This window comes from Biomphalaria glabrata, chromosome 17, assembly GCF_947242115.1.
Source record: "Biomphalaria glabrata chromosome 17, xgBioGlab47.1, whole genome shotgun sequence".
NCBI lineage: Eukaryota > Metazoa > Mollusca > Gastropoda > Planorbidae > Biomphalaria > Biomphalaria glabrata.
Window position 1 is genome coordinate 15,595,848 of NC_074727.1, and position 27,970 is coordinate 15,623,817.

General features: G+C 35.6%; 1 protein-coding gene across 1 annotated transcript; it reads left to right on the forward strand.

Moving 5' to 3' along the window:
• The first annotated feature begins 291 nt into the window (after nucleotides 1-291).
• Nucleotides 292-27,657, forward strand: LOC106062919 (solute carrier organic anion transporter family member 4A1-like). Its single transcript, XM_056014884.1, has 15 exons — nucleotides 292-422; nucleotides 8,973-9,648; nucleotides 11,593-11,764; nucleotides 12,388-12,672; nucleotides 12,802-12,901; nucleotides 13,909-14,030; nucleotides 14,545-14,706; nucleotides 15,724-15,813; nucleotides 17,304-17,508; nucleotides 18,535-18,694; nucleotides 20,385-20,426; nucleotides 20,804-20,994; nucleotides 21,947-22,011; nucleotides 22,238-22,431; nucleotides 24,886-27,657. The coding sequence occupies exons 2-15, from the start codon at nucleotides 9,247-9,249 to the stop codon at nucleotides 25,183-25,185; spliced, it is 2,490 nt and encodes an 829-aa protein (XP_055870859.1). The 5' UTR covers nucleotides 292-422; nucleotides 8,973-9,246; the 3' UTR covers nucleotides 25,186-27,657.
• The last annotated feature ends 313 nt before the right edge of the window (nucleotides 27,658-27,970 follow it).

The window sequence follows — 27,970 nt, forward strand, 5'->3', positions numbered from 1 at the left end:
CATTTAAAAAAAAAAGTATTTTCAGATCTAATGAATGTCTTTGGGTTGGTTATCAAAATTAACAAAAATCCAAATAAAAACCAGTGACTTAGCAGATTTAGGTCATAGGTTAATATATGCATCTTTTTTGAAGTAGCGTCTGTATTATATAAGATAAGATAAGATCGCTAATAAAAGGGCAACTTCAGAGCTATAGGTTCTTTTTTCGCACCATACGTACATGATTATAGCTTGTTGAATGCGCGCACCTCAAAGACTGATCTAAACTTTGCATGCGAGATATTAAAATAATTTAGTCAAAAATAAACATAATTTCACAAATTTGACTTTCGTCAAGTAAGTACAACCTAAGTAGATCCATATGACTATCACACACATTTACATATGCACCGTCAAGCTGAAGTAAATCTACAATTTAAACAGTGAGAAATTCTTTTCAAATAACAGTAGATCTAGATTCTAGATGATCGATCTAGATCTAAATCTATAGTGAATATCTATATTATAAAGTAGAATGTGAGGGGTATGTATGTATGTATGTTACTTATAGACATCAAAACCGCTTGACCAATCTTGATAAAACTAGGCAGGAATGTTCCTTGGGTACCAACTTAGACCGTAGTGTATGTATTGTAGCCCTAAAACAAACTTAAGACCCTCAAAAAAAATAAAGTTGTCCGACTCTATTACAGCTATAGTATTTTATGGATCTAGGCCATGTCTACAATGTTGACATGAGAAAAGATAGAAAGGATTTAGACCTAGATCTAATTTTAAGAAATACACTTTGCGCAGATATTTTTTTACTTTGACACATGAAAATACAAAAGAAGATCCATTGATTTCATTATATAATAAAATTAATCTTCAATTTTGTGTTTCAAAAGCATTGTTTACTTTATAATCCCATCCCTAGATCTAAAACTCTAATCCAACTCTAAGATGATAAAACTTCTCTTCGCACAGATAGTTTTATACTTTAACACATAAATATATTAATTAAAGTCCATTCATTTCATATTTTGATCAAATAAACATTCAAATTTGGTTTTCTAAAGCTACATTCGTTTACGAAAGCTGCGAAGCCGAGTTGAGATAGGCCTAGATCTATATTCATTCATGAATCGCGTACTAAAAATTATTTCGTTTAATTGTTCACTTTATAATCCCATTTATTTAACAAAGCTATCGCTCTTTTCGTTTTTAATAGATAAGAATGTATCGACTTTGGGTAAACCATTTTCGCAAAACTAATTTTATTTTCGTAGCGAAACTGAAATAACGTGAAAGGATCATTAGCTACGTTTAACATAATCTAAATCCAATCCACTAGATTATTCAAAAGCAAATGTTTTAATTTTAAAAAAAATGGATTTAAGACTATTAGCTATTTTGATTTGATAGCATTATTCACACTATTTTTACATTGACACATTCGCTTTACTTATTACATTATTATTTCGTTTAATTGCTTACAAAACACTCTCAGTAAATATATCGAAAGTAATGCGCTAATAAAGACCCGCGGGTCGCGGGTAACATATGTCTAGTACTTTATATAGCCTATCTATATCTACTAGATCAGATGTAGATCTATATCTAGATTGTAGATCTAGAATCTAGATCTAGACTAGATCTAGTTCCTGGTATCACTTTTTACCCGCCAATGTTTTAGACAAAATTATTCTGCTAGATCGATTTGATTCATAATACAAATACAAAAACCACGCCCTAATAAAATAAAAGCATATTATTTATTCAACATTCGTGTAAGTGTCCCTTCTTTCATAGTGTCATTAGAGAATCGGATGGGTTGCCTGAATCAGCCATGAAAACATGCACAACTACGTAACGCATGGATGCTGTGTGCATAGGACGTTATCATTTTTTTTAAGGAACGTCTGTAATTTATAATATGAGAAGATTATTCATCAAGAATTATTAGCTCCGTTATAACCTACAACGATACTGAAAATCGTGTTCTTGGATAGTCAATTAATTATAGAAAAATAGGTAGGCCTAATGAACTAAAAGGGTTGCATTTTCAAATTTGTAATGCTTCCGCAGCACTTTGGATGCAAAAAATCAGGAAAGACCTAGGAATTAGCTAAATTTACTGTATACTCTCCAATAAATGTCTATAGGAATTAGACATTATTGTCATTATAACTAGTCTTAAGTAATGTTTCGAACATAATAAGAAAGACTTTTAAAAAAAAAACGCATTGATGCCCCATGGAGAATATAGTTGTAAGTTAGTTGTAACTAATTCTTCCCAAGCTTTATTTTAAAATTGCGAATCAGAATTCACAAATTTCATCATGTGATTTTTAATAAACCTTCTGGAGACTTGTATCAAGGAAAGAGGATAGAAGGATCCAGATCACTAGCGGATCTAGAACTTTGGAGGGGGGGGGCGATTTTTTTCCAAACCCTAACCCTAACGCCCAGTAAACCCTTACTCTAAGCGTTTTCGCCAAAGGTTGAGAAACAAAGCTTTTATTTATTTTTAATTCTAATAAAATTTCTGATTTCTACAAATAAATTGGACCGCCCCCCTCCACACACACACACTGGAAAGTTTATGGTGGTGAGGGGGGGATTGATATCGGCCAACATAAGAAGGGGGGTGAAATAATCTAAAAATAGGTTGAAATATAAATAATTAGTATATTTTATTAACATAAGTATTAAATTCGTATAAAAATTGTGGGATTTCTTTACTAAAATTCGTCCGCGCCTCCCCCTTCGGAGAAGGGTCGGCCGAGTTGGGGGGGGGGGGGGGGCGATCGCCCCTACCGCTCCCCTGGATACGCCAGTGATACTAACACAACGTCTTTAAGTGTATTTGAAAAATGTGCCACGTTACTCTGCTATAAAGTGCATGTTTTATCCTATGTTTTACCCTTTAACCTAGAGATTTTGCTTCACTTTATGTTTCATACTAAAGACTTAATGAATATAGGCTACTAATTGCAATATTAATGTCACTGCAAATGCACTGCAAAAAGACTTTCTTCCAAGACAATAATAGCCCAATACTTTTAGGCAATGTAAACGACTCGACGTGAGCTGCGGCTTTCTAGATTGAATCTTATAAAATACAGACGTTATCTCAAAAAAAAGATGATTACGTTCTAGTGGCTATATATGCCTGTTCTGTATGGAGACTTGAGACTTTCTTTTCTAATCGCCATGTACAATGACATTTTTAACTAAAAGAACACGAAAGCAACTTTTCGAATTGAGTCTTTACCCAATCCAAAATAAGTCAATATATTTCCTCAACAAATTATTTAAATGAGCGAAGCTCGGTCACCTGGTATTTATTAATACAATCATAGCAGAGCAAGTACACTGGAAAACGGGAAAATCCACAGCTCTATATCTTTAAATAACATTTGTTCATAGCTAGATAGCTATTATAAATCTGTGCTATTTTTAGCAATAGACTATATATATATATATATATATATATATATCATACATAAATAACATTTAGTTATATATAACATTTTTTTATTACCTTTCATCATTGGCAATATTATTTAAATTACTAACATCATAGATTGTTAATGGAAAAGTTTAGATCTATTCCAAACGTCAACGGTCATTTCTAGCGCTACTTAATCTTCACAAATAGATTCAGGGAATTTCCTATAGCCATATATAGTATAAATAGTTAGAAATTATGTATATTTATAAAAAGAAAAAAAAATGGTATTGGACTAATAATTATTGAAAATGTAAATTCTTAAATAAATATTTATAACATTATTTATTTTTTAAAAGTTGTAAATACACCTACTGATTAGATCAAACATTGTCAATAAAAGAATAAATAGTTTAAAACAAAAATTAAGCCCTTCACTAGTGTGGGAAGCTTGGCAGAGGGGTTACTTCGTTATTAAACCTTTGAACGTCACTCAAACTCTGCGGGTGTTTCACCCGTTGCAGCCCCTTGCGCTACCTAACCACAGATTAATTTTTTTATTTTTTTTTTGAGATGAAATGAAATAGTATTCATGTAAAGTATTATTGTTTATTCTAATTAAAAAGATTTACAGATGTTTTGGTAAAAGTGTTTTTTCCCCTCAGACTTTAAATATTGGGCCTAAAGAGAAAACTTCAAGTGACTGAGACAACTCACGAATATATATAGAGAGAGAGGTGCATGGGCGCCCGCAGAGTTTTTGTGCAGGGGGGTGCAAGTTGCAACCTATGACTCAAAGTCGTAGCCTCAACTTTTTTATTACAGAGAATATTAAAGAAAAGAACTGGAGACCCCTCGCGTCCCCCCCCCCCCCCCCAATAGGCTACCTATACGATATTAAGTTCACTGTAAATACTTGTTTCATGAAATTAAAAAAAAAAAAAAACTTGAACAATTTTCTGTACACGTGGGTAGGCCTAAGTTTACCCGTGCGGCCCGTGCATCCTAGCTGCAAATGATGCCAAAATATCATATAGTCCTTGGTTAGAATCCTCCGCGCTTGACTCTTAAATATCCATATTCACCATGTGTATTCTAACCACTAGAGGATCCAGAACTTTGGAGTGGGGGGGGGGGGGGCGATTTATTTCCTAACCCTAACGCCCAGTAAACCCTAATCCTATGCATAAACTCGCGTACAGCATATATATATTTATATATATATATATATATATATATATATATATATATATATATATATATATATATATATATATATTAATTAAAAAAAACAGTGTTTCTTAACCTTCGGCAAAAAAAAAAACAACAAAGCAAGCAAAAAATAAAAAAAAAACAGTCATGTTGAGGCCTCTTGACAGCTACGCGGTCTTGGGGAGCACTGAAAGTTCCCCTAGTGCAGGGGTGCATATCAGCATGTGGGCCACAGTGGAAAGTAATAATCAGTCAGCGGGCCGCACCACGAAAAGAGAATGTTTTTTCATTAAATTTTACAAACACTACTGTCACTGCAGTTAAATGCTAAAGTAAAGTTTTTATAATTATTAATTACATTTAGTGTAGTTTATACGTGCACTGGCAGTTTAGTTTATCACAATAAGTTGACGTTGTCTCTGTCACTAAAAAAAAGGAGAAACTGTAGTTCCCCCCCCCCCCAAAAAAAAATAAAAAAAAAACTACAATTACTAGGCTTACTGCAGATGGCTCGTCACTCATGTTTCTGTCCACTCAGCTGAGAGCGTTTGGCAGAGACCAGACCATCGACGTTATGTCTGAAGTCCCGTGTAGTGGCAAGCCGCAAGTTGCTCTCAGATGCTCATGAGTCAGTCTTGATCGTAATGCTGTTTTGTTGATCTTCATTCTGGAGATAGACTGTTGGCAAACGTACGTACTCCCAAACATCGCTAGAATTCTAGTAGCTGCGCAGAATAAGTTTGTAAACTTGTCTCTGAGAAGAAACTGGTAGAAATTTGGAACGCCAACATCAGCGTATTTTTGCTTCAGAACAGTGTCACACTGCGTCCAGTAGCCTAGTTCCATCTGGAGTTTCTCTGGAACGTTTTTCACGTCAACTGCGAACGGAGTGGCAACAAGGAAAAACTGTGGTTCGAGAGCAGTGAATTGATGAAAGCGGTGTTCAAAATCTTCCAATTAGTCTGGAGAGGATGTCTACGTAGTCTTTCAGGCGCTGTGGTTCAACCGTAATGCTCTGTAGAAATGACAAATTAGCCAGGTTTCCATCTGCCAGCTGAGTGGCCAACAAAATCAGCTTGCATCTGAATGATTTGATGTGGTCAAACATCACGGTAATCAGCTGCTTTGTGCCCTGTAGTTGTGAATTGAGTGCATTGAGATGTTGCGTGATGTCAGTAAGAAAAGCAAGATCCGACAAAACAATGGTTCACTGAGCTGAGGTATGTCTCCGTCTTTCATTGCCATGAACAATGTTATTTCCCATCTCAGTTTAAAAAAATCTCTGCAGCACTTTTCCACGACTCAACCATCTGACTTCCGTATGATAAAGCAACTCTCCGTATTCCGTTTCTAAATCAGCTAGAAATGACACAAACTGTCTGTGGTTGAGACCCCGTACACATATGAAGTTCACCGTCTTCACGACAACATCCATCACGTTCTTCATTTGTAGACTTTTGCCACAAAATGCTTCTTGGTGCAGAATGCAGAGTATGGCTGCAAAAGGTCCCGCCAAGCTGAGCTGATTCTATTTATCTATCATTGATCCAACAACACCAACCTTCTCTGAACACATTGCTGGTGCACCGTCCGTAGCCACTGAAACAAGTGTTTTTCCCACGGTAGCCCACACCTGTCAATACAAGCTTCCTGTTCTTGAAACACGTCGCGTCCAGTCGTCGTTCCTATCATGGTAGTAAGTCCAATAGCTCTTCAACAATGTTCAAGTTTTCGTCGACCCAACGAATGAATACGGCACAGTATGCGGTGTCTGTTACACCAGTAGACTCGTCCAGTGCAATGGAATATGCTACAAAGTCTTTTGCAGCGGCAATCAGTTTCTGTTGAACATTTTTTGCTGACTCGGTGATCCTGCTTGCAACTGTTTTCGCAGACAAACTTATGCCTTCGAAGAGCTTCTTTTTCTTGGGGCAGATAATTTCACACGCCCGTAGCATACACTCTTTTACAAACTGGCCTTCAGTGAATGGTCGTGATGCCTTTGCTATCATCTCGCTAACAACAAAGCTTGCCTTCACAGAATCTTGACACATGTACCCCATCCCTCCCCATCTCCCTCTCTTTCTCCTGTTTCGCTAGCCGCGTGGCCTGATTAAACACGCGGCCAAAGGGTCGGAGCAGTGGTATAATGGTGGCCAGATTCTAGCCGCTAGCGGTTAGAAGCAGGCCACTGTTCACACAGATTCTGCTGAAAGCCTAAGCGGTCGGTGGGCGACAGTGACACCTCATTTACTGATTTGTGCAGTTGTAAATCATTTCACGGCTTATATGTGGTCATTGTAAATTTTATGTAATTTTTTTTTAATTCGCGGACGAGGCCGCACAAAATAGTTTCGCGGGCCTGGGCCACGTGTATGAGACCCCTGCCCTAGTGGGGTTCGGGGGACGCCAAAAGCGTTTTCTTGCATACTTAACTGCAGAAACGCATTCTCCTGAAGTCTACAGCTCATTATTCATTCTATTTAAAAAAGGACCTTTTGAATAATGTTTTACTTAAAAAATATTCTAATTTGAATTTACATGCCCTTACTACATTGCAAATATAACTGACTGGTTCCTTGAAAAGATAAGATACCTAAACATATTTAGATTAAGGCTTTGAGGATCGCCGCTGAAAAAAAATTATTCGATAATAACATTTTTTAAAAAAAGCTCATTTGTAAGTGATACATTTTGTTCAATAGGCATTTTTGTAACTTTGTTTTGTTATTATAATTCAATGCTCTAAAGTCTAAACAAAAAAATGTCGGAAGTGGGAGGAGAAATTAAGGGGGGGGGGATTGATGCCATTGCCACTACCCAATTCCACCAAATCGGCCAACATACAGGAGTTGGGGGGAATATAAATAATTGGTGTTTATTATTAACATAACTAATAAATTCGAATACAAATTGTGTGATTTCTTTACTAAAATTCGTCCGCCCCCCTTCGGAGGGGGGGGGGGGAGTCGGCCGAGTGAGGAGGGGGCGACTGGCAGTGATCCAGATTATTTCATTTCTTTAACTTATTTTATTTTGGGTTGCCTGTGTGTCAAACGTATTCACAATAGCTAAAGTGCCGAAGTCCAAACAGAAAATGTAGAGGCGATGATATGTAAACCATGAGCAGTTTGATGTGAACCTAGGTAAAGAAAAGGAGATTAGTTACACCAGTAATATTATCTTCGTCGCTCGAGCAAACAATGACCTCTTAGTAACAATCCTAATTCAGTGTTTCCCAAACATTTTCTTTAACTGCACTTTCTGCTTGTTCTCTTTATGTTGATAATTTGATTTATTTCCCTTTTGTTTGAGAGGAACCATGGTCATACTGCGAGACAAGACTATTTCCTTATTTGAATACAGGGTGGGGCATAAAGATCTCCCACCTTTTAAATGAATCTACCAAAAGAACCTAACTATCTAGAAAACAATGCCTATATTTTTGAAAAGTATGTTAAAAAAAAAACAGATTTGTTTTAATGGGTTTTCAACATTGTTCTCCGTTCTGGTACAGCTACATTTCGACCGAGAGCAAGGCCTCGCTATTACAGATTGTATTAAAGGTTATTGTCATTCTATGCTTCTAAGTTACGATGTGGTTCACGTGTCCAATTTATGAGGGCTTGTGGAAAAAAAAAAAGAAAAACTGTTATCGGTCTAATGACAGAAAATCGTAGAGCCCAGCTTAACGAATGAAACCTGTCTCCTCTCTCTACTGCCACTGCAGCCCATACGGTCCACCCTCCAAATCTGGGAGGTCTTTATTCCCCACCATGTATAACAAAATAATTAAACACTATTCTAAATTTTGCATTCTTTATGGGGCGGGGGGGGGGGGGGCTGACAAGTGACTTGCGCTGGAATTTGGATTAAAGTGAGGAGGATTCGCGCAACACGTCGACCTCACTCTCTCGCCCTAAAGCCCATCCTTTTCCGGAAGTAAGATTTGGTCAAGACGTCCGGGGACAAGTTTGGGTGCAGTGGATGACCAGAGACTTTCTAAGTGTCTTGTCCTGCTCTTGAGTGTTCAACGGCACTGTGAATTCTTATTTATTTGAAGTATAAGACTAAACTATAATACGGACCAGATGTGAAACTATAGCGTAGAAACCGTATATACATTGTATCCTTGAAGCGAACCATTTCCTAATATCAGGTACACTATGGTACTACCATAACGTCCTCAGAAATTGTGATTAATATTGAGATGTTCCCATCAAGGGAGTTCAATGCTATTCTAGGATCTCGTATGTTTCGTAAATTGTCAGACGTTTAGTTTGGCAATAATTGAGTTAACTTAAATATAAAGATCTAATTTCCACAGATACGGCGCTGGAACCGTTTGCAGTTTTCGAAATTAGACATAGTATGGTGTTCATCATAAAGGCCGTGAGGAACTACAATATCATTTCCGGCTGTCGGCTGCTTAGATTCGGCAGTATCGAATGACTTCATCAATAGCTGTAGTCGTATAGAATATTCACGTTACTATGTACAGTGGAGATCGATACCGGTACATGTCATAGTGTGTTCAGCAGAAACAACCCAAAACAAGCTTGATAGTTAATGTCAAAGGAGATCACTTATAACGAGCCGCTATGGAGGACATCGTAGCTCACATATCACAGACGGCCATTACTACCGTTTCCAAAGTGTCTAGTGCCATTAAGAATGTATCATCGCATGCAACACTCGTCGAAACAAAGAAACAAAAGACGGAAGAACAGCCCGAGGAAAATATTGTCCCGGACGACAGCGAGAAAATAACTGAAGAAAGAGATGGCGGTCAAGACCAAGAAAAGCTCGCAGACGAAGGGAAGACAAAGGTCAGTCCCAAGGTTTCTGAAGGAAATCTATCCTCGAGTGTCGACGCCAAAGTGGCGGCAGACGAGGACGATGGCGGACCTTGTGGATGGGGACCTTACCAGCTAGAATTTTGTCAGAAGTTTCGAACCGCGGGTTGGTTCCTGGTTGTTCTGACGTTGTGCGGAGTCTGCCAGGTAAGTGTTTTCAAGGGTCAGCCTCAGGGCCAGATTGGGGCAAGGCACGAGGGGCTACAGCACAAGAATGGGGCCTCTCCACAGAAGAGATTTTAAAAGTCTCAACTATTAAGTTTGTTTTGTTTCTTTTCAAACATTTTCTTTCGCATTTTTCACCGACAATACTTTACATTTTACGATTAACAACCGATGCAACAGCTTTTCCAATTCTTTTTGTCACATCAATGTCTAAATTTAGGTTACTGGCAATAGTTGATCCTACACAACCGTAAGGGTTTCATTTAAAATACTTATCAAGCGGGTACTTCTGTGACGTCTTGCGCCAGAATTTCATTCTTCATGAGACCTGTTCTAGGATGGAACTGTTGACCAAAAATGCAAAAGCATTTACTTTCCGCTTTAAATCCTTTTTGCGTATTGGGGTGAGTGCCATATCGTTGGCGAACAACAGTTCCCTAAACTAGATACTCCGTCTTTTCGTTGTTGCTTTAAGTCGAGCCAGGTTAAGAAGGCTTCCATATGATCTAATGTGGATATATACTCCATCTTCCGTAGATTTAATTAAAGACGCTGGCGATTACAAACGAAAAGAAGATGCATAGCAGTGTTTTTGGCCAAAACACATCCGCTCTAGTGGAGTATGGCCTAGAGGAGGAGTTTTTTTTAAAAAGAAAAGCTGACACTAGTTCCGGTAGCTTATTTGCGTAGCTAATTTTCTCTCTTTTTTTTTCTTCTTCAGCAAATCGACTACTTTTTGATAACATGTACAAAAGTCAAGGTCAAGTTGATATAAATTGTATAGAGGGGCTTTTTTTTGTTGTTTGTTTGTTTTTCTCTGCACTTCTCCTGTAAATGTTGCAAGGAGAAAATCGTATCTGTTGTAGATCTACCTGACCTAGAGCCACTGTACGACTCAGGATAAACTAGTTCTGTTCAGATCTGCTGCCGTTTTAGTAGTTCTCTTGCATAAGTCTTTCCAACAATGCTTTGCAGTGAGATACCTCGTGATCGTTACAATCAGAAGGTCGCTCCTGTTTTCATAAATTTAAACTATGTTTGCATCTTTGAAATCCGGGGGGGGGGGGGGGGCGCATTCCTGGTTCTTAGCATAGGCTTAGACCTATAGCCTGTGGGACCGTACGAAATGTAAGGTTGCGATCGCCGTAAGATGGGTTGAAACATTACTCTGAACTCTACGCCACAACAAGATCAGTCTCTGCCTCGGACATCGAGATACCAAACAAAATAATTAATTACCAATAGTTAATTAACTAAACGGTTATTTTTTGTTTTGTTTTTGATTCTTGGATTGTCAGGTAAAAGAAATAATTTTGCAAAATTTCAGCTTGATCCGAGATTGGGTGTTGGCTAAATAACGTGTACAAACTTTTACCAGACAGACAGAGTAAGTTGATAGAAGCTTTGTACAAATAAAAAAAACATTGCGTAAACCCAAACATACATGTGTTACGTTTTCTATACAGTATTGCATAGTTATAAGGGCAAGTGCCAATGGAACACAATAGTGTGCATAGCTAGATTCTCACATGAGCATCTATTAGAGACACAGACATATCCCACAAGTGAATCCTGACACTGGGAACACAATGTATTTTCCAAGCTGCAATGGGTTCCTAAAACCAAGCTCATAGTACCTGACACCGCAGACCAATACAGCTAAACCCCCTTAAAGACATACCCATCTGCTTGTCTAAGCTGAATAGGTTTTAAGCTAGTAACAATTATAGGGTTAATGGAAGCAGTGTTTATAGCTTTATAACTATGACTTTAGGGCAATGCAGATCTTCTGAGCAGTTTCAGCTTTTAAATGAATGTTCACTAAATAGAATGTGGTACAAATACTTTTTTTTTTATTTCTTTTAAAACTTTTTTTTTTGTTGCTTCCTTAATTAGGCATTGCTTATAAAAATGTATTGTTTTTAGGGCATGGCTGTCAATGGGTTTGTAAACACAGTCATTTCGACTGTGGAGAAACGGTATGAATTGACCAGCTCTGAATCCGGGCTGATTGCCAGTTGTTACGACATAGTATTTGTGCTGCTAGTAATCCCAGTTTCTTACTATGGAGGGCAAGGCCATAAGCCCAGATATTTAGGTAATTAATTTATCGCTTTTTAAATTTTTTATTTTTGTCTTGTGGACATATGAGGAAAAAAAAGAAAAGGTGGGCTCAAATACTCGTATTATGTGACAAAAAAAAGGTGCTTACAATAAGGCAACCCTATATAGAGGCTGTTTAATGTGCGATCTACTGATGGCATTTAAATTTTTCAGAAATCCTAAATAAAAATATCACTCTATACAATCTTTTGATTCTGTATTTACAAGTGCTTCAAAAACTACAAACTGTGTCAAGTTTCAATTTCTTTAACCATACTTATTATTCCAAGTTTGACACATTTAAGTCTGTGTATCTTTATAGGGCAATGGGTTTCAAGCTTCTCTCCTCTAAACATGGTTCTGAGATGCTTTCTTCATTTGTTCCCATGTAGCTCTCAGACTCCCTCCAGCTTTAATCAAGCCAAAGTAGGATTATAGCAAGCATTTCTCTTTAACCGAATGTTGAATATAGAGTCCATTGACTTGGATACTGTTTGACAGCCACACAAGCTTCTCAATTCATTGAATTCTTTGACATGGTTTATTATTGTTCATTGACAATAGCTCTACTGCTGCTCTAGTCCCAAGTTTTTTTTTTTTGTTTTCTTTTCATTTCAGGTATTGGTATTTTTATTCTAGGAATCGGCTCATTTGTATTTTCCTTGCCCCACTTTATTTCTGGGTCCTATGTGATTGTCGAGCATGCAGAAGACACTGTGTGCAAGCCCTTGGCCAACGTCTCAGATATTTGTTCCACCATCACAGAGTCAACTTTGTCGAATTACAAGTATTTCTTCTTTCTTGGGCAAGGTCTTCATGGATTAGGGGCCATACCTATGTACACATTGGGTGTGACTTATATTGATGAGAATGTCTCGCAGAGAGAATCTTCATTTTATAACGGTATGCAAAGCTATGCTTTAAAACATTTCCCCTGCATCATAAGTCTACTTCAATGTATGCTAGTAGTACAGTTGAAGTGGTTTGTGAAGGTGTGCAGATATTTATTTACTATTTTTACTTTGTCCACAGGTATTTTCTACACTGGTGCTATTATTGGACCAGCTGTTGGCTACATGGTCGGTGCAGAGTTTCTAAATTATTTTTCAGAGATTACAGTTGACCCTACAATGTAATATTTTTAGTTATAAAATATAATATTTGTCTGAAAAATAAATACTGAATTTCATTTGTTTTTTAAATATGAATGTATGGTGTGCTGTTGTGTTTAATATATAATTGTGAGGTTTTTCTTACAAATTTAATAGTTGCTGAGCTTCTGGTAAAGTAATTATAAGAATTATTTACTTCAGCAAACCTCAATCTTTTTCTTTGGCTCTTAATATATATATATATATATATATATATATATATATATATATATATATATATATATATTATCTACCACAACAGATGTACCCGAATCTCACAAATCATTTGGATTGTCTGCTACCTGGTCTTTAATATCTTTCATTTTCTTTTTGATGCCAATAACTTGAAAACTATAACCTTATCTCCCTTTGATTTCCAGCAGTCTATAAATAACTCAGATGAGATTAACTTAAGCTTTATTTGGACCAAAGGCTTTAAAGGATGTTATATCTAGCTCAATGAGTTAAAACACTGACCTGTTCCATTACAACTTAAGTTAGATGACCACTGAGTACTTAACCCTTGTCCATTGAGTATACTCAGGAGTTTCAGTTCAGACTTCAAATGACAAAAACCTCCACCTCCAAAATCCTTGTAGCTCTAGAACAAGGGAAGCGTGGTCGAGAGGCCAAGTACGCTTGAACTTGGCTTGGCTTGGCTACCTATGATGGGGCCTCGAGGTTCGACACCTGACTCGAGCAGAGTCTGTGTTTACTGAGCTTCTATAGGCAGCACGGAAAACCTTCTCCCCACACAAGTCCACAAAAGAGATAGGACCATAGCGCTCTGACATGCTATACGACATAGAAATACAGATAACAGATGAGCACTTAGCAATGTCCCTGTGTTTAACTTAAATCCAAACATAAAAAAAGTCTTATAGTGTTAAAAGTAAACCTTTAAAAACTATGCCATTGATGTAGGCCCTACTAGACACTGTGAGCAATCTATTCTCTAACACATCATTATTTTGATAACTACTTGCAGACATGGATTAGACAATAACAATCCCAAATGGGTTGGAGCCTGGTGGATCGGCTTTTTGATTAGTGGTGTCTTTGGTGTGCTCCTAGCTTTTCCATTTCTTGCCTTTCCAGCAGCGTTACCAGGTAGTTGTGAATTATAGTTTTAATGGCCCCCAATATTTCAAGTAATCGTCATGTCGTATTACAATAAAATGATTCACAAATCAATATTTTAATGACCATATTTTTTTTTTTTGCCAAACCCTAGTGTCCACATAGAAGCGATAGACTTATAAGGGTACTACGTGTTAGTTATAATAATCATTCGCCATTGGTTTTACTTGCAACATTAAACTGAGCACAGAATACAGAGGGGGGCTTTCAGTCAGACCCTCCATTTGGCTGATATTGTTTTAAAGTTATTTTTGAATTGTAAATAAATAGGATTTCTATTGCTCTAAGGTAGAAGCTCCAGTAGTCACCATAAGATGCAATAACAAAATAGCCAATCAAGTCCAATAATATGGGACCTAACCCTTCCCCCCCTCCAAAAAAAAAAGGTAGAATTTAACTAATATATGATATAGGTTGTATCAGACTACTTTATTGTGTACTTTAAAATTTAAATTGTCTTAAGTAACCCTATTCTTTGTTTCAGGTTCCAAAAAGTATGCTCTGGAAAGGGGTCAGGAAATGCAGGTGATGAAGGGTAAGGATGTGACTGGGCAAAGCTTAGGTTTAAGAGATTGTCTGCTGTCCATAAAACTTTTGCTCACAAATGTTCCATTCATGTTCATCAATCTGGCAGCTGCTGCTGATGGTGAGTACAGCTTCTTCTTGACATTGGTAGTTTACTAGAAATGTTACGTGGAGATTTTTTTTTTAGTGATTTATGTCACCATTGAAAGAGGTTCTATTCAATGCAAAAGACAGAGAGGAATGGAGAAAGACAGTCGACAAATCATGCGTGGTGCCCCAACGGTCCAACAGACTAAGGGATAGTTGAAGGTGAAGGATGTCACCAGAAAATAGAATTCTCTGTGTCCATCACACTCAAATGATGGTTTATCTCCTCTTACTTTGTGATCCTACAAGTTCAGTATGTTGTGATCATCAAGCCAAATAAACCAAACCACTGATTAGAAACTTCTTTGTTTGCTAGGACATTCTTTCACTCGCTATCTCAGTGATTTGTAAATTTCAAACAGAATTGTCAAGCTCTTCAAGTCCCTAACATAAAATACAAATTTTCCTTCATTTGAAGACCTCTCTAGCAAGGGAAATAACTTCATTAGGAAATTCGTAGTATGCAGTCATTTCCCTTGATGAAGTGTAATTCCAGCTCTGTATTCAAAGTTACTGCCTGTTCACTTCGTTTGTCATTGGCTCTTGACTATCATCTCAATAGTCCCGTGTTCAAACCCAGCACACCGTGAGAGTTTTGGTTAGGATGTAATAATCTTCCATACTCAACTAACATTTGAAAAAATGTAAAACAAAACTATTTGACCAAAGTCAATTCCACAGCTTCTCTGGATAGCTTTCATTAGCTGGTCTTTATTATTCAAAGGGGCACAGACTCAAACATTTGTATAAATATATACAGCTAGTTACACACAATAATAAAAACAACTTGTCAACAAGGTATATGCTTGTTAATTGATATTATGTTTGCTTTAAACAAAAATTAGAACAGCACACCACTCAAGCGCTAGCACATACACATACACATAAGGAGGTCTCACTAAAGAAAAAATTAGCACTGATTAAATCAGTCATCTTTTATGGATGAAATGGCTAAAAAATATTAATAAATGAAATGTTCTATAACTCGCAGGAATTTTATTATCTGGCTTCTCCACTTTTATGCCTAAGTTTATAGAATACCAGTTTGGTTTGCCAGCAGGGACAGCTGCTTTGTATGTAGGTAAGTTTCGTTCCTAAGCATAATTTTTTTAAAAGATGTTTAGCTCTAAAAAAATGATAATATGTGTCCAACTGTGAAGAAAAGTGTCATATTGGCATCAGAATTGTCAACTGCTTTGATTTACTCTAATGTTTTATGGCCATTTCAAACGCATGGACTCAGGCCGTCCAAAAAAAAAAAAAAAACTATTCGTAGCTGGACATAAATAATTTCTTCAACAAAGTTCTTCAGTCTGTCATGTACAAAACATAATTACCCACAATCTTAATACCTTTGGGTTGAAACTAGCAAACGTAACATTACTGATTCACATTGACTTGGTTTCTTATTTAATGTTCACATTGCTTTGACCAGGCACTAACTTGATTTCTTATTTCATGTTCACATTGCTTTGACCAAGCACTAACTTGGTTTTTTTTTTAAATCTTTCACTTAGCAATTACATTGTTTTACTTACATATCCCTTTACTTAGCACTTACATTTGTAAGCCTCCATGCACTAAGGATCCGTAGCCTACTGGGATTAATCCCTTATAGCATTGTCCAGGTATCTGGCAGTGTTCTTTAGTTGTCTCGTACAAAGCGAGACCCCCGCATGCACCAGTTCTGTTTCAAGACTAGTCTTATCTTCGAATGTGTTTCTGAGCACACTGCATTCGAAGAGGATGTGTTCCACGGTCTCGTCTTCAGCATGGCAGTGTCGACATCTGGGTCATGGTTTTCCCAGATCCTAGCGAAGTAGGCTCCTATCGGACAGTGTCCAGTGCGGAATCGTGCCAAGATTGCTTTGCTCCTTTCTGTCTAGCTGCCACCACTCGTCTTTTCTGTTTGGGTGTTTGAGAACTTTCCAGACTTCCCGTCCCGTGCTACAAAGGTCCCAGTTTCTGTACCACTTGGGCTTGATCCATTCACAAATCCTCGCTTTTGCACTCTCGTATGTTTTTGGCTCCTCTGGTGGGTCTAGAAGCGTTCCTAGCTTCGCCAAACTGTCGGCCCTCTCGTTTCCTTTGATTCCACAGTGTGAGGGAATCCATTGCATCACCATACGTACTTGATATTTCCCTTTCGAGGCGCTCTACGCATGCCACAGTTTTTGCCAATTGTGTAGGCCATGTATCTGGGCTCTCGAGAGCTTGCAGGCAGGAAAGTGAGTCTGTACAGAAGGTTACATTGGCCGGTGCCTTTGTTCCTTCCTCTATACGTACCCTTTCCATATGCTCCAGGGCATTTTTTATTCCTTCCGCAATATAATTGCTTTCTCCTGCACATGGGCCTACTAATTCGTCGTTTTCTGTTACACCGGGGAAACTTTGTTTTTAGTGCATATCTTTTATTTCGCACTTAAATGCGTTGTTTTACTTACTTACATATCTTTCATTTAACACTTGCATTCTTCTGTCTTAGCTCAGTTCGCTTTATTTTTATTTCTACTTAAAATATTTTGTTTAAAATATATTTAATTAGTTTTTTATTATTTTTTTCTTCTTCAGGGATAGCTGTGATTCCTGCAGGAGGTGGGGCTACTTTTGCTGGTGGTTTTATTGTTCATTTATATAATCTCAAAGTAAGGGAGATACTTCAGTTGTGCACCGTAATGTCCTTTCTTCTGTTCTTGCTTACATTCGCTCTGGTTATAGAGTGCGACACTGGACCATTTGCTGGCGTGACACTTTCCTATGGACAGACGGATGTCACGTAAGCCTTGACAACTAACATTAGTTCATATTAAAGAGAGAGTCGAGTAAAATTACAGCCATAAATCTTTAAGATGAATGCCATGTAGATGTAAACCGATGTATGGCTGCTTGGTCATGTGATATGGCCTTTGGACTGCCATATTAATGTTCCCAGATTCGAACACCATCCTGTTGTAGGCTTAGGCTATGATGTAACAAACTTCAATTCTAAAGAAACATCTTAAACATGTCACACAAAGCAAACAACTGATAGTCATACAGACTTATTTTAGACTGTTTCTACTTTCCAGTTCAACTTTTGAAGCTTGGGAATAAGTTGTTAAATCCCTTTGAAAAACCAGAGAACTATGGGAAGGCCAGCTGTTTCTAAGGCTAAGCTCCTAACCGATAACCACAATGATCAGACACCGTTAACTTTCCTAGCTAGATTGAATACCATTTAGAATGTCACAAATTCAAGGAAGTCCTAAGAAATTAAAATTCAAGATCCCTAACATCAGCAGCATTTTAAACTTTGCTAGGCGTCACAAGGTTTTATTCTTCTTGTCTCAGCCTCCATCAGAATGTGTAATTTTGTAAAATCCTACAGCCTGGTTTGGACCAGTTACTCTTTTTTATGTCCCTTCTCTGTCAGTGATTAACATGTAATGGGTCTAATATCTGAGCTGCATGCCAAGTTGAGTTGATTGACACAGGCTGTGTGAGAGTTTAGATATTGGAATCATTTTATTGGTAACGAATATTCAATTAGAGTCGTATTAGTTGATTCTGCATTGATCCCTGGGGCTCAACATCTTAGTTCACAATGGATCACAGAGATTCTACCTATTAGTCACCTGACTCTGACCACTGACTGCTGCTCTTCTCAACAAATAGGTCTACTGTCACTATGAGTTCTCTGTTCTTGAATAACTTTCTGATCGTTGATGACTTTCATTATCTTGAGAATCTTTATATTTCAAACTTAAATCAATCATAGCTTCCAGATAATTAAAGCTTTCATATTAATTTGTTTGTATTCCAGAAATACCACATTCATGGGTAAGGTGTTGGATAGCTCTTGCAATCAAGGATGTGGCTGTCATGAAGAAGAATACTTTCCTATGTGTGGACGAGACAATGTCCTGTATTTCTCCCCCTGCTATGCAGGATGCACTGGCTTGAGAGAGTTCAAGGATTCCAAGGTGACATATTTCAATGTTCATTACCAATTTTACTCCAGACTTGAAAATCTACAAATAATGTCACTAAGTCCTACTCTAGGTGTGTAAGCACATCATTATCTACAAAGAAGACAATTACTAATAATATTTGCTGACTCCAGCAGTGTAAAGATAATTACCAAATTAGGCTCTCTTTCTTGTTTGTCATGACCAAATACTGAAATTTGTTTTTTACATGTCTTTAAACTTCAAGCTAATATTATCTTATATTTATCATTATACTGTGCTTATAATAATTATAGATCTATATATCTATATTGTTGTACTTTCTACAATACATCAGTAGGTCATAGTTGGTTGAACAAGATGCTTAATAGCCATAGTTTTATTAGAGTTATTATTAATGTATGATAAAAAAGTTTGTATGACTAATGTCATAAATCATAAACAATTTACTTTTACTTATAATTTTTTTACTTACTTAGCTTATATCAACTTTGTCTGTCTGGTAAAAAGTTTGTACACATTATTTCTCTTACACCCAATCTCAGATCAAGTTGAAGTTTTGCACAAGACATTGTACTTGACCATTGTGATGGTAAAAGTTCTATTTGTCCCCTTGAAGAGGCTTGAGGTCTGAGTTCAAATTCAAGTTTTACAACTTTTTTTATGCATTTAAAAAGTGATCACAGTAACATTCATCCAGATACCCTTTTCATTGCCCCCCCCCCCTTTTTTACCAACTGGTTCATACAAGTGATAGGATCATAGCGCAGTGAGAAAGCTAAAAGCATGAACTTGGGCTTAACAAAAACATTGGTAAAAAAAATTTCTAATCACTCAGATTTATTATTGTTAGTAGAGGTCTATTACAAATTTAATTACATGGCTGATCGAGACTGTTTGATATAATTACACTTAACATAAGTTTTTCTTTAAATATATTTTTAATGTTTTTCTTGTTTAGTGCTCCTTTGAGACCTTGCAATTTAGGGGCAGATGATGTAAATATCATCTGTTTCTGTGGCCTATTGTTAAAAAGGGTGTCATTTGGCCAGCACAATGATTAACTGCCTTCACTTAACTGCCTTTACTTTCCACAAATAATATTAGGTACCCTTAAGAGTTGGTTGTCAGGGGTGTTTTAAAAAACCCAAAATCATTACTTGGATTTGAAACCAAGACCCCTCAGTTCAGAAGCCAAGTGCTTATCACTTACTCACCACCACCTCCTCCCATACCTAATACTTACTGATAAAATTCAACAAACTAATGCATTTTTTTTGTTTTCAACATTCTGCAATTTTATGACACATTTAAAACTTAAAATTTTAAAACTATATCGGTCCTGATAAAGCAAATTGTATAACTTAGTTTAATGTTGCTTTAACTTTGTGTTTTGATTATATATAATGGCTTAGGAACTCATTACTTATATAACAAAGCCCTAGAAAATGTGTTTTCAATCAGTGGGGTTTTGTTTTATGCTGTCAACATTTAGCAATAGTGTAAGACCAGGGTTAGGGTTACAATACACTTGTAAGATGCAACTGTAGCAAAGAGAACCTTGTATGAATGTATTACCAGGTTACATGATACACATGTCAGATGCATTTGTAGCAAAGAGTAACTTGTATGAATGTAAGACCATTGTTTGTTTTCTTGAATATTTAACAACCCAACTACATGTGTTTATATTTATTATTACCAGGACAAGGAAACGTCTAAACAAGATTTAAAGGAGTCAATGGAGGTTAGTATCACTATAGTAACTCACAAGCATCTGATATAGCTTTAATTCTTACACATTAGTTGTTGTCAGAGATGAAAAATTTGGGGACCTATGCTTTAGTGACAGCACTTAAGTTACTCTTCCACCATTTCTATTAAGGATGGCTGCCTGGTCATGTGGTATGTGCTCTGGAATGTTATCTCTGTGGTTCCAGGTTCGAACCCTGCCCACCACCATCCTGCTAGGATATTATAATCTTCCATTCTGACAGAACATTCCAAACTTGTAAAACGCACAAAACCTGTCAAAACAAACTTACTCAGGTGTTGATCTTGTTGGGTGGCCACACAATATTCTTGTACATTATTGAACTTAATAGAATCAATGTATTGTTCCAGACCTACTACAACTGTCGATGTGTGAACTACAACCTGACAGATGACGACATTGTACAAGGCATGACTTACATGGGAGTGTTTGGAAAATGTGAATACTCGTGCAAGTGGTTGACAACTTTTTTGTTTCTTTTCACCTTTATGATTGTCTTTGTCTTCATCACATCCATGCCATCACTCACTGCCACGCTGCGGTAAGTTGAAGAAAAGTAAAGAAAGCTACTATTACTTTGTGCCTTGAGATTGTTATTCTCCAATCAAAACTGTTCTATTTCATCTGAGTTCACACAACTGTTTGGCTTTTCAGACGCTCTTCAACTAACTGAAAAAAATGCTAGCAAACCTTTAAAGCATTTATTTACATGGAAAAATGGTTGTCAAGTCTTCTCTCTAAGCCTCTTTATTGTATTCCTTCTAGCGTCTCTAAACATGTCATATTTCCTGTCTAATTCTCTCTACTCTTTTGGTCTCTAGATTAATACTCAAAAATAAAAGTAAAGTTCCCCTTTGTGGTCTATAGGGCAGATGATGTAAAGGACATCTGTTTCTGTGGTCTACGGTTAATGAGGATGTCATGTGGCCGCACAACTACCAACCGCCTTTACTTTTCCCCAACTAATACTAAAAATATATATCATAACAATATCTTACATCATTCCTATTCAATTAGTTTCAACATCTTCGTTAATGTTCAGTAAGTTGACCCTAAGGCATTCATCCTTTATGCCCAGTCCTAGATGAGTTCTGCAGTGGAATCAACTCATTTTATTTTATTGCTAGTAGTTGCCTCAGTGTTACAAACTTTGTTTAGGGTAACATTTTGTATTTTTGTTTCTTAAATATACCTTTAGATTTTGCTCACTATTTCACTTTTTTTTTATGAATTGTTTTAAATAGGCATATCTAATTTCTGAGATGTAATTAAAAAATTAATATTGGTTTAATAATGAGCATTACTTTTATGAACTGATATAAAAAAAACAGATCTTTATCTGACTATCATTAGTCATGCAATGTTGAATGGGTATAAGACAGAGATCTTAAAAGAATTATTGACCTGACTACTTAAAGCGATATTTAGCATGAGACAAAATAATTTCAATTATTTGTTAGTTGGAAGTAAAAGTTACTTTCTGTTTGTTTCAGCTGTGTTCCAGACCATCAAAGATCTTTTGGCTTAGGAATACAGTGGATAGTGGCCAGGTGTTTAGGTAATGTCTTAAATGTAGAACTGAAGTGTATATGAAATACTTTTTTTTTTTCATTTTATTACACATTTAACATATATAACTTGTATATCTTATTATAGTAGTTATGCTATGGTGGACAATTGTAGTCAAACTGAATTTCCATTTGTTTTGCCGAAAAAAAATTATCTAATCTTATCCTATATCCTGTATAAGAAATAAAATTGTTCGTTTATTTTTATTTTTATAGGTTCAATTCCTGGTCCAATATTGTTTGGTAAAATGTTTGACCTGGCTTGTCTTGTGTGGCAGAAAAGATGTGATGGAGAGGGCTCCTGTTTCTTTTATGACAATCACAATATGAGCGTGAACCTACTCAGTGTAGCAATCTTCTTTTCTTTGAAAGCATCACTGTCATTTTTTGTTGCACTATTTTACTATCGGGTCAGTACTTCTTTTTTTTTGTTTGTTTTGTTTGCATGCCTCTCAAACAATCAAACATTAGGACAAAATTATTGAGAGATAATCTGACCAATCCACCAGAGAAACAATATAACATTAGAGTTGTAGAAAGTTATCCACATATACGCTGACACATTAACCTTCAAGCCTTCATAAATGCTGGTCTTAGTTTCCTCCTGGTTTTGCCTGAAAAAAAACAATACCCATGCACCTTATGGAGACGTGAAGCAATTATTACTGCATTACAGACTGTACAAAACAAGCTCTACCACAGAATGCAACTATCAGATACTATTGTCTTCACAGACTCACAATCTACTCTTCTAGTCAATACCATCTACTCTTCAAGTGTGGACTAGCAAGGCCCATCTAGTCCAAGAGAGTTGACAACATTATTCTTCATAACCCACCATAGAATGTCCATTTTGAACATCACAGATGCATAAAAAGGGATCTCTGGGCACATAGGAATAATGAGAAATTAAAAAGCAGACAGACAATCAAAGACAGGGTCATAGAAGGAACAATTACACAGACCAGTTAACTATAACATTTTCAAGTAAATGTCAGCCAGCAATCATAAAATGAGGGGCTCAACCAATGAGCATTAGGAAATACAGGCAGAGCTATGTACAAAGAAATGACCACGACAGACAAACTGGACAGTGTTAAATTCCTCCCCTGCAAAGAACAATCGACAATCTTTCAACCAAGAACAGGACAAATGCTTTTAGATTTTCACCTACACAGAGTAAATCCCATACACACCCACCTCTCTGTAGACTCTGCACTCACCTTTATGAAAGTTATATCCTCTTTGAATAGCCCAAGTTAATTTCTTTAGGTAGACCCACCTGTATCACCTGTGTGATATAGCGGAAAAAAAAAACAGGATGCTTTTTCTTTCCTTTGCACAGTTTAGCAGCAAAAAGCTGGCTAGAAAAAGAAGTTTTCCTGGATTAGCTTTCATTTTTTTGCAGTTCGCTGTCAGGATTGGTATAATACATTATAGGTTGTTCAATGCTGCTGCATGTATTATTTTGCTTTCAGTTACCAGTTCAAGGAAGAGTGCTCTGTTTATAATTTGTCACTTTTTGTAGTTTTTAGATAGTGATGGAATTATTACACTAAACAAAACAAGGTTGTGTATATTTCCATAATTTCTGGGACCCCATGTTTTGAACATTATAACACACACACATATACTAACACAAGAATATTTCTCCTAGTCTCTGATTATTGCTAGTAGAGTTTGGAAAGCAGAAGCATTTCTAGACATAGTAACTGCATTATATTGGGATATGTTATGAATGCAGGTTTTGACAGTTTTTGTCAATTAAAAATGAAATTAGCATGATGTCCAGGACAGCTCACATTCTTACAGTTATATCCCTTGGATATGATCATAATGTTCTATGTCAGGTTTGCTTTCAGACAAGATACCAAAGTATCTTGCTGTTTTTGTTTCCCTCTATGTGCTTTACTAAATGATGTATAAACATATTCTGAATTGGTGCTTTTTTGTGTTTTGCTGCTCTTAAAACTATTACACTTGTTGTTTAGAGAGAGAGCAATCCTTAAGGGACTGCAGGCACAACATGGCCTAAATTGTGCCGATGTGCCTAAAATCAAAAATCAAATCATATGGATTTTAATCTTCATTTTATCTACTATCTGACTTTCTGAAGATATATATGGATTTCAACCTTCATTTAATGTACTGTCTGACTTTCTGAAGATAAATATAAATTTTAACCTACATTTTATTTACCAAAAATAAAATTAGTATTCAATCATGCAGAAGCTTTTTTTTTGTATGTATATATTTGCTATCAATTCTAAAATGTTTTTCCACTTTATGTCATGTGCCACCCAGTGCAAAAGTGTGCCCTCTCCCCCAGTGACATTACTGAGAAAAGTTGTATAAATAATAATAATGATCCTCATGAATATTAATTTATTGAGGCAATGATGAAAATAAGAAAACAATAATAATAATAAGGCTTGTCATCGAGTCCAAAGATTAATGAGGAATGGAGTATTTCCTGTGGCTACACAGCTCCAGCTGTGACCAACATATTTTACCACATCTAGCACATTTGCGGATGCTAATTTAGATTTTCTTTTCACCATCTATGTCTGTCCTTGCCAGCGGAAATTAGAGCTGTACACTAATATAAGAAAAATGAATTTGGAACTCAGCATAAAATCTTGACAAGTGCTGGTGATTGATACGTGATATTCATCTAATAAGGAAAAATCACCCAACACTGCTACGCAAAAGAAAAAAAGCAGCTATCTATTTTGTTCCCAAGATATTGATTTTTAAAAAGAAACTACCTTTTTATTTAGTTGAAACTCTGTATATAAGTTGAATTGTTTGTTTAGTAGCATTTGCTAATGTTGATATCTTATTTATTGGACTTTATTTTCTAGGCTCATGATGAAGAGATAGTTTCAGTCTATGAGAGCGTCTCAGAAGTAGATCCAAAAGGGAAGACATGGTTACTGGATAGATCAGCAGTTCCCAAAGAAGAACAGGACAAAGCTGTTCATGAAAGCTCATCAAAAGCTGAAAAAGTTTCATCTCTTCATAAGTTAGTATCGAAAACATCATCTTTGTTTAGTAGGAGCAAGCAGGCTATATCTAAAGAAGACGTGCGGTCACAGGTTGGTAAGGATGATCCTGAAGATGGCTTACTTCATCATTCAAATCCTGGTAGTGATGACAGATAACACTGTAGGATTTCTGTTATAAGCATGTGATGTAATACTTTTGCTGCTGTGGTATTCAGCTTGTAAAAATAATGTTTAAGTCTTAGCTAGTTGCTACTTGTTAGCTTCTCTACCTTGCAGTTATTTAAATTATATTATGAACTTAAGTTTTGGAAAAGTTTTTTTAAACAGAATATGACTTCTTAGAGACAGACTAATGTTTAATATTTTTTTATCACCCACATACAAAGGGGAAACAATGATTTAGTTGCATTCAAATACTAATTACTATATAATACTGTCAAATCTCAGATCACACTAAAAAGGATTCACTGTTTTCACAACCAAAAACAATCTATATGTATGCCTGATTTTGCCTAAAACCTTCTAAATTAGTGGAAATGACATAGACGGCGACCAAAATTAAAGAAACTTTCAAAAAATGACAATTACTCTATTTTAATATTTTTGCCATGGAAACATTGTCATATAATGTTTTCACTATCAGAATCTGCTGCTATAAATGTAAATGAAGTCTAGACATAATCTCTTTTTTAAATCATTAGCTCCAAATGCACTCTTGTGCATAAGTTATTAAACTTGAATACTGTTTCCTTCTGTCTTGAGCTATTCCTTTGCATGTTAGAAAGTTCTTTCTTCATTAACTCTGTCTCTCCTGATTAATGATACCATCATTGATTTGACCCCATTAAATTAACTTAATTTTTGAGTTTTTAAACTTTAATTTGTATTATATAAAAAGGGCATACATTTATCTATACCAAATTATAAAATTTTCTGATTAAAAGAAAACCATTATTGAAGTTTAATCGTAACAGGTAAGTGATCAACAAATGGGAAAATGAATTATTCCTTTTAAACGTGGAAAATAATTACAGAGAAATAGAGTTACATCTTCTCCATGTAGATCACCCATTTCTCCAATCAGGCATTGTGTTGTATCATTCTGTAATTCTCAAGTAAATAGCTTTAATGCATGTCAGAATATTGGATAAAAAATGTAGACATCCTTTTGTCATTCATCTTCACTCATCTCATTGCTACTTTATACTGACTTTGTTTCACCAAGCATCCTAAGTTTTTACTTGTAGTTACTGTAGCATGCAATATGTTATAAGTAACATTTGCTAGCATTAAACTTACTCTTCTCCATTATCCTTACTTAGGACGGGGAAAGTACAACTCAGAGAGACTAGGTCACTATGAGGAATTTCAAAAACATTTTAAAATTGTTAATTTTTTCAGAAAATTCTTTCTTTAACTAGCTATATTTCTATTAAAATGTATAATCTCTTGGCCATATTATTATTGCTTTAGACATTCTTGTCAGGGGCTTAGTCAAAAGTATTAATATAATGACAAATCATCTTAATTCTAAAGCAATGTGCAAATTGTAAAACAAATTTCCTTACAGACAATAAAGATTTTTTTTAATTTTTTTTTTCTGTAAAATCATCTTTATTTTCAATAAATACAACAAATTTTAACTCCAATTTCCATAAATCAAGCCCCACTTTAAAAAAAAGGAAAATTTAAAAAAAAATACAAACTAGATTCAATTTTTAAAAAACCTTATTTCTACCTTTGCTAAATAAGACTCCACTTTTATTAAACAAGACTCCACTTTCAATAAATTAAACTCCACTTTAAAAAAGTGGACAACGAATTTTGAAATTACTGATATTTGATGAATTTTTGTGTATATGTAATATTTATCATAATAATCATATTATTAATGATATGATCATTGTGCAGGCTACAAAACACTATTGTGGTCAGTTGGCACTTGAAAGGGGTAAAAACTATTTCCCCTCAAAGTTCTAATCCTAGAACTTGACTTATATTACTTGTCATTGTGTAGTTATTTGTGCAATTCAGTGTGATTGAGGCATAAAGCCTGAGTGTGTTTCATTTCTGATTTTTACAGTTCAGTTAAACTTGAGTTGCTCATTCCTATGTTTGTGTTTTTCAATTGTGCTGTTTAAAACTTCATTGTGATTGAAGCTTACTATCTAATAGTGTGATTTTACTTTGAATTGATACTATAAAGATTTTGCCCCTAAAGGCTAAAACATATTATTGTGGTGTGAGGCTTTAAAGGGATGATAAATAATGATGTACAGAGAAGAATGATATTTCTTGATTGTTATTATTTACTGACTATATGCTTATTCTTTTTTTTTTATAATAATGCATGTTTAGTACAAAATATGTTTATTTGTAAATTAAAAGTATGTAAAGTTCCCCTTTCAGACCTTGTGGTCTATAGGGCAGATGATGTTTACTAGACAATTATTATAAAATTATTAAGCTTTGGGAATTAACAAAAAGAATGTGTCAGCCAAACCAGAATAATTAAAACTCTTAAATACTTATATATGTTCATTTGTTTTAAATATGATAATGATCTGTAGGCTTAAATAATTAAATAATGTATGATACTCAAATGCTTAAACACAGAGTGGTCACTAAGCATTTTCATTTCTTATTTGTCAAACTATTTCCTTTTTTTTTTCTCACTGGTTGTGTTAATTTTGTTTCAAGACCAATGTGTTTATAGTAGAGAAGAGTTGATTTGATCCTATTAATTTTACTTTGCATTCAGTTTAAACAAAATATTTTGTATAATTTATTATTGAAAATGTATATTCATACATATTAGCAACTCAATTTTTTTTTCCCTTTTTCAAATTCTCTGTAATCTTTCTTTTAGTATTTTGGGCAGTTTTAGCAATCTTTTTTGCACTAGTATATCATAACATAATTATTTACTTTTGGAACCTTT

Bases quoted from the DNA above. Each gene is read 5' to 3' on its own strand.
- LOC106062919 (XM_056014884.1), top strand. From the start codon at position 9,247: ATGGAGGACATCGTAGCTCACATATCACAGACGGCCATTACTACCGTT. The intron at 15,814-17,303 runs GTAAGTTTCGTT...TTTCTTCTTCAG, and splicing joins GACAGCTGCTTTGTATGTAG to GGATAGCTGTGATTCCTGCA. The intron at 17,509-18,534 runs GTAAGCCTTGAC...TTTGTATTCCAG, and splicing joins TATGGACAGACGGATGTCAC to AAATACCACATTCATGGGTA.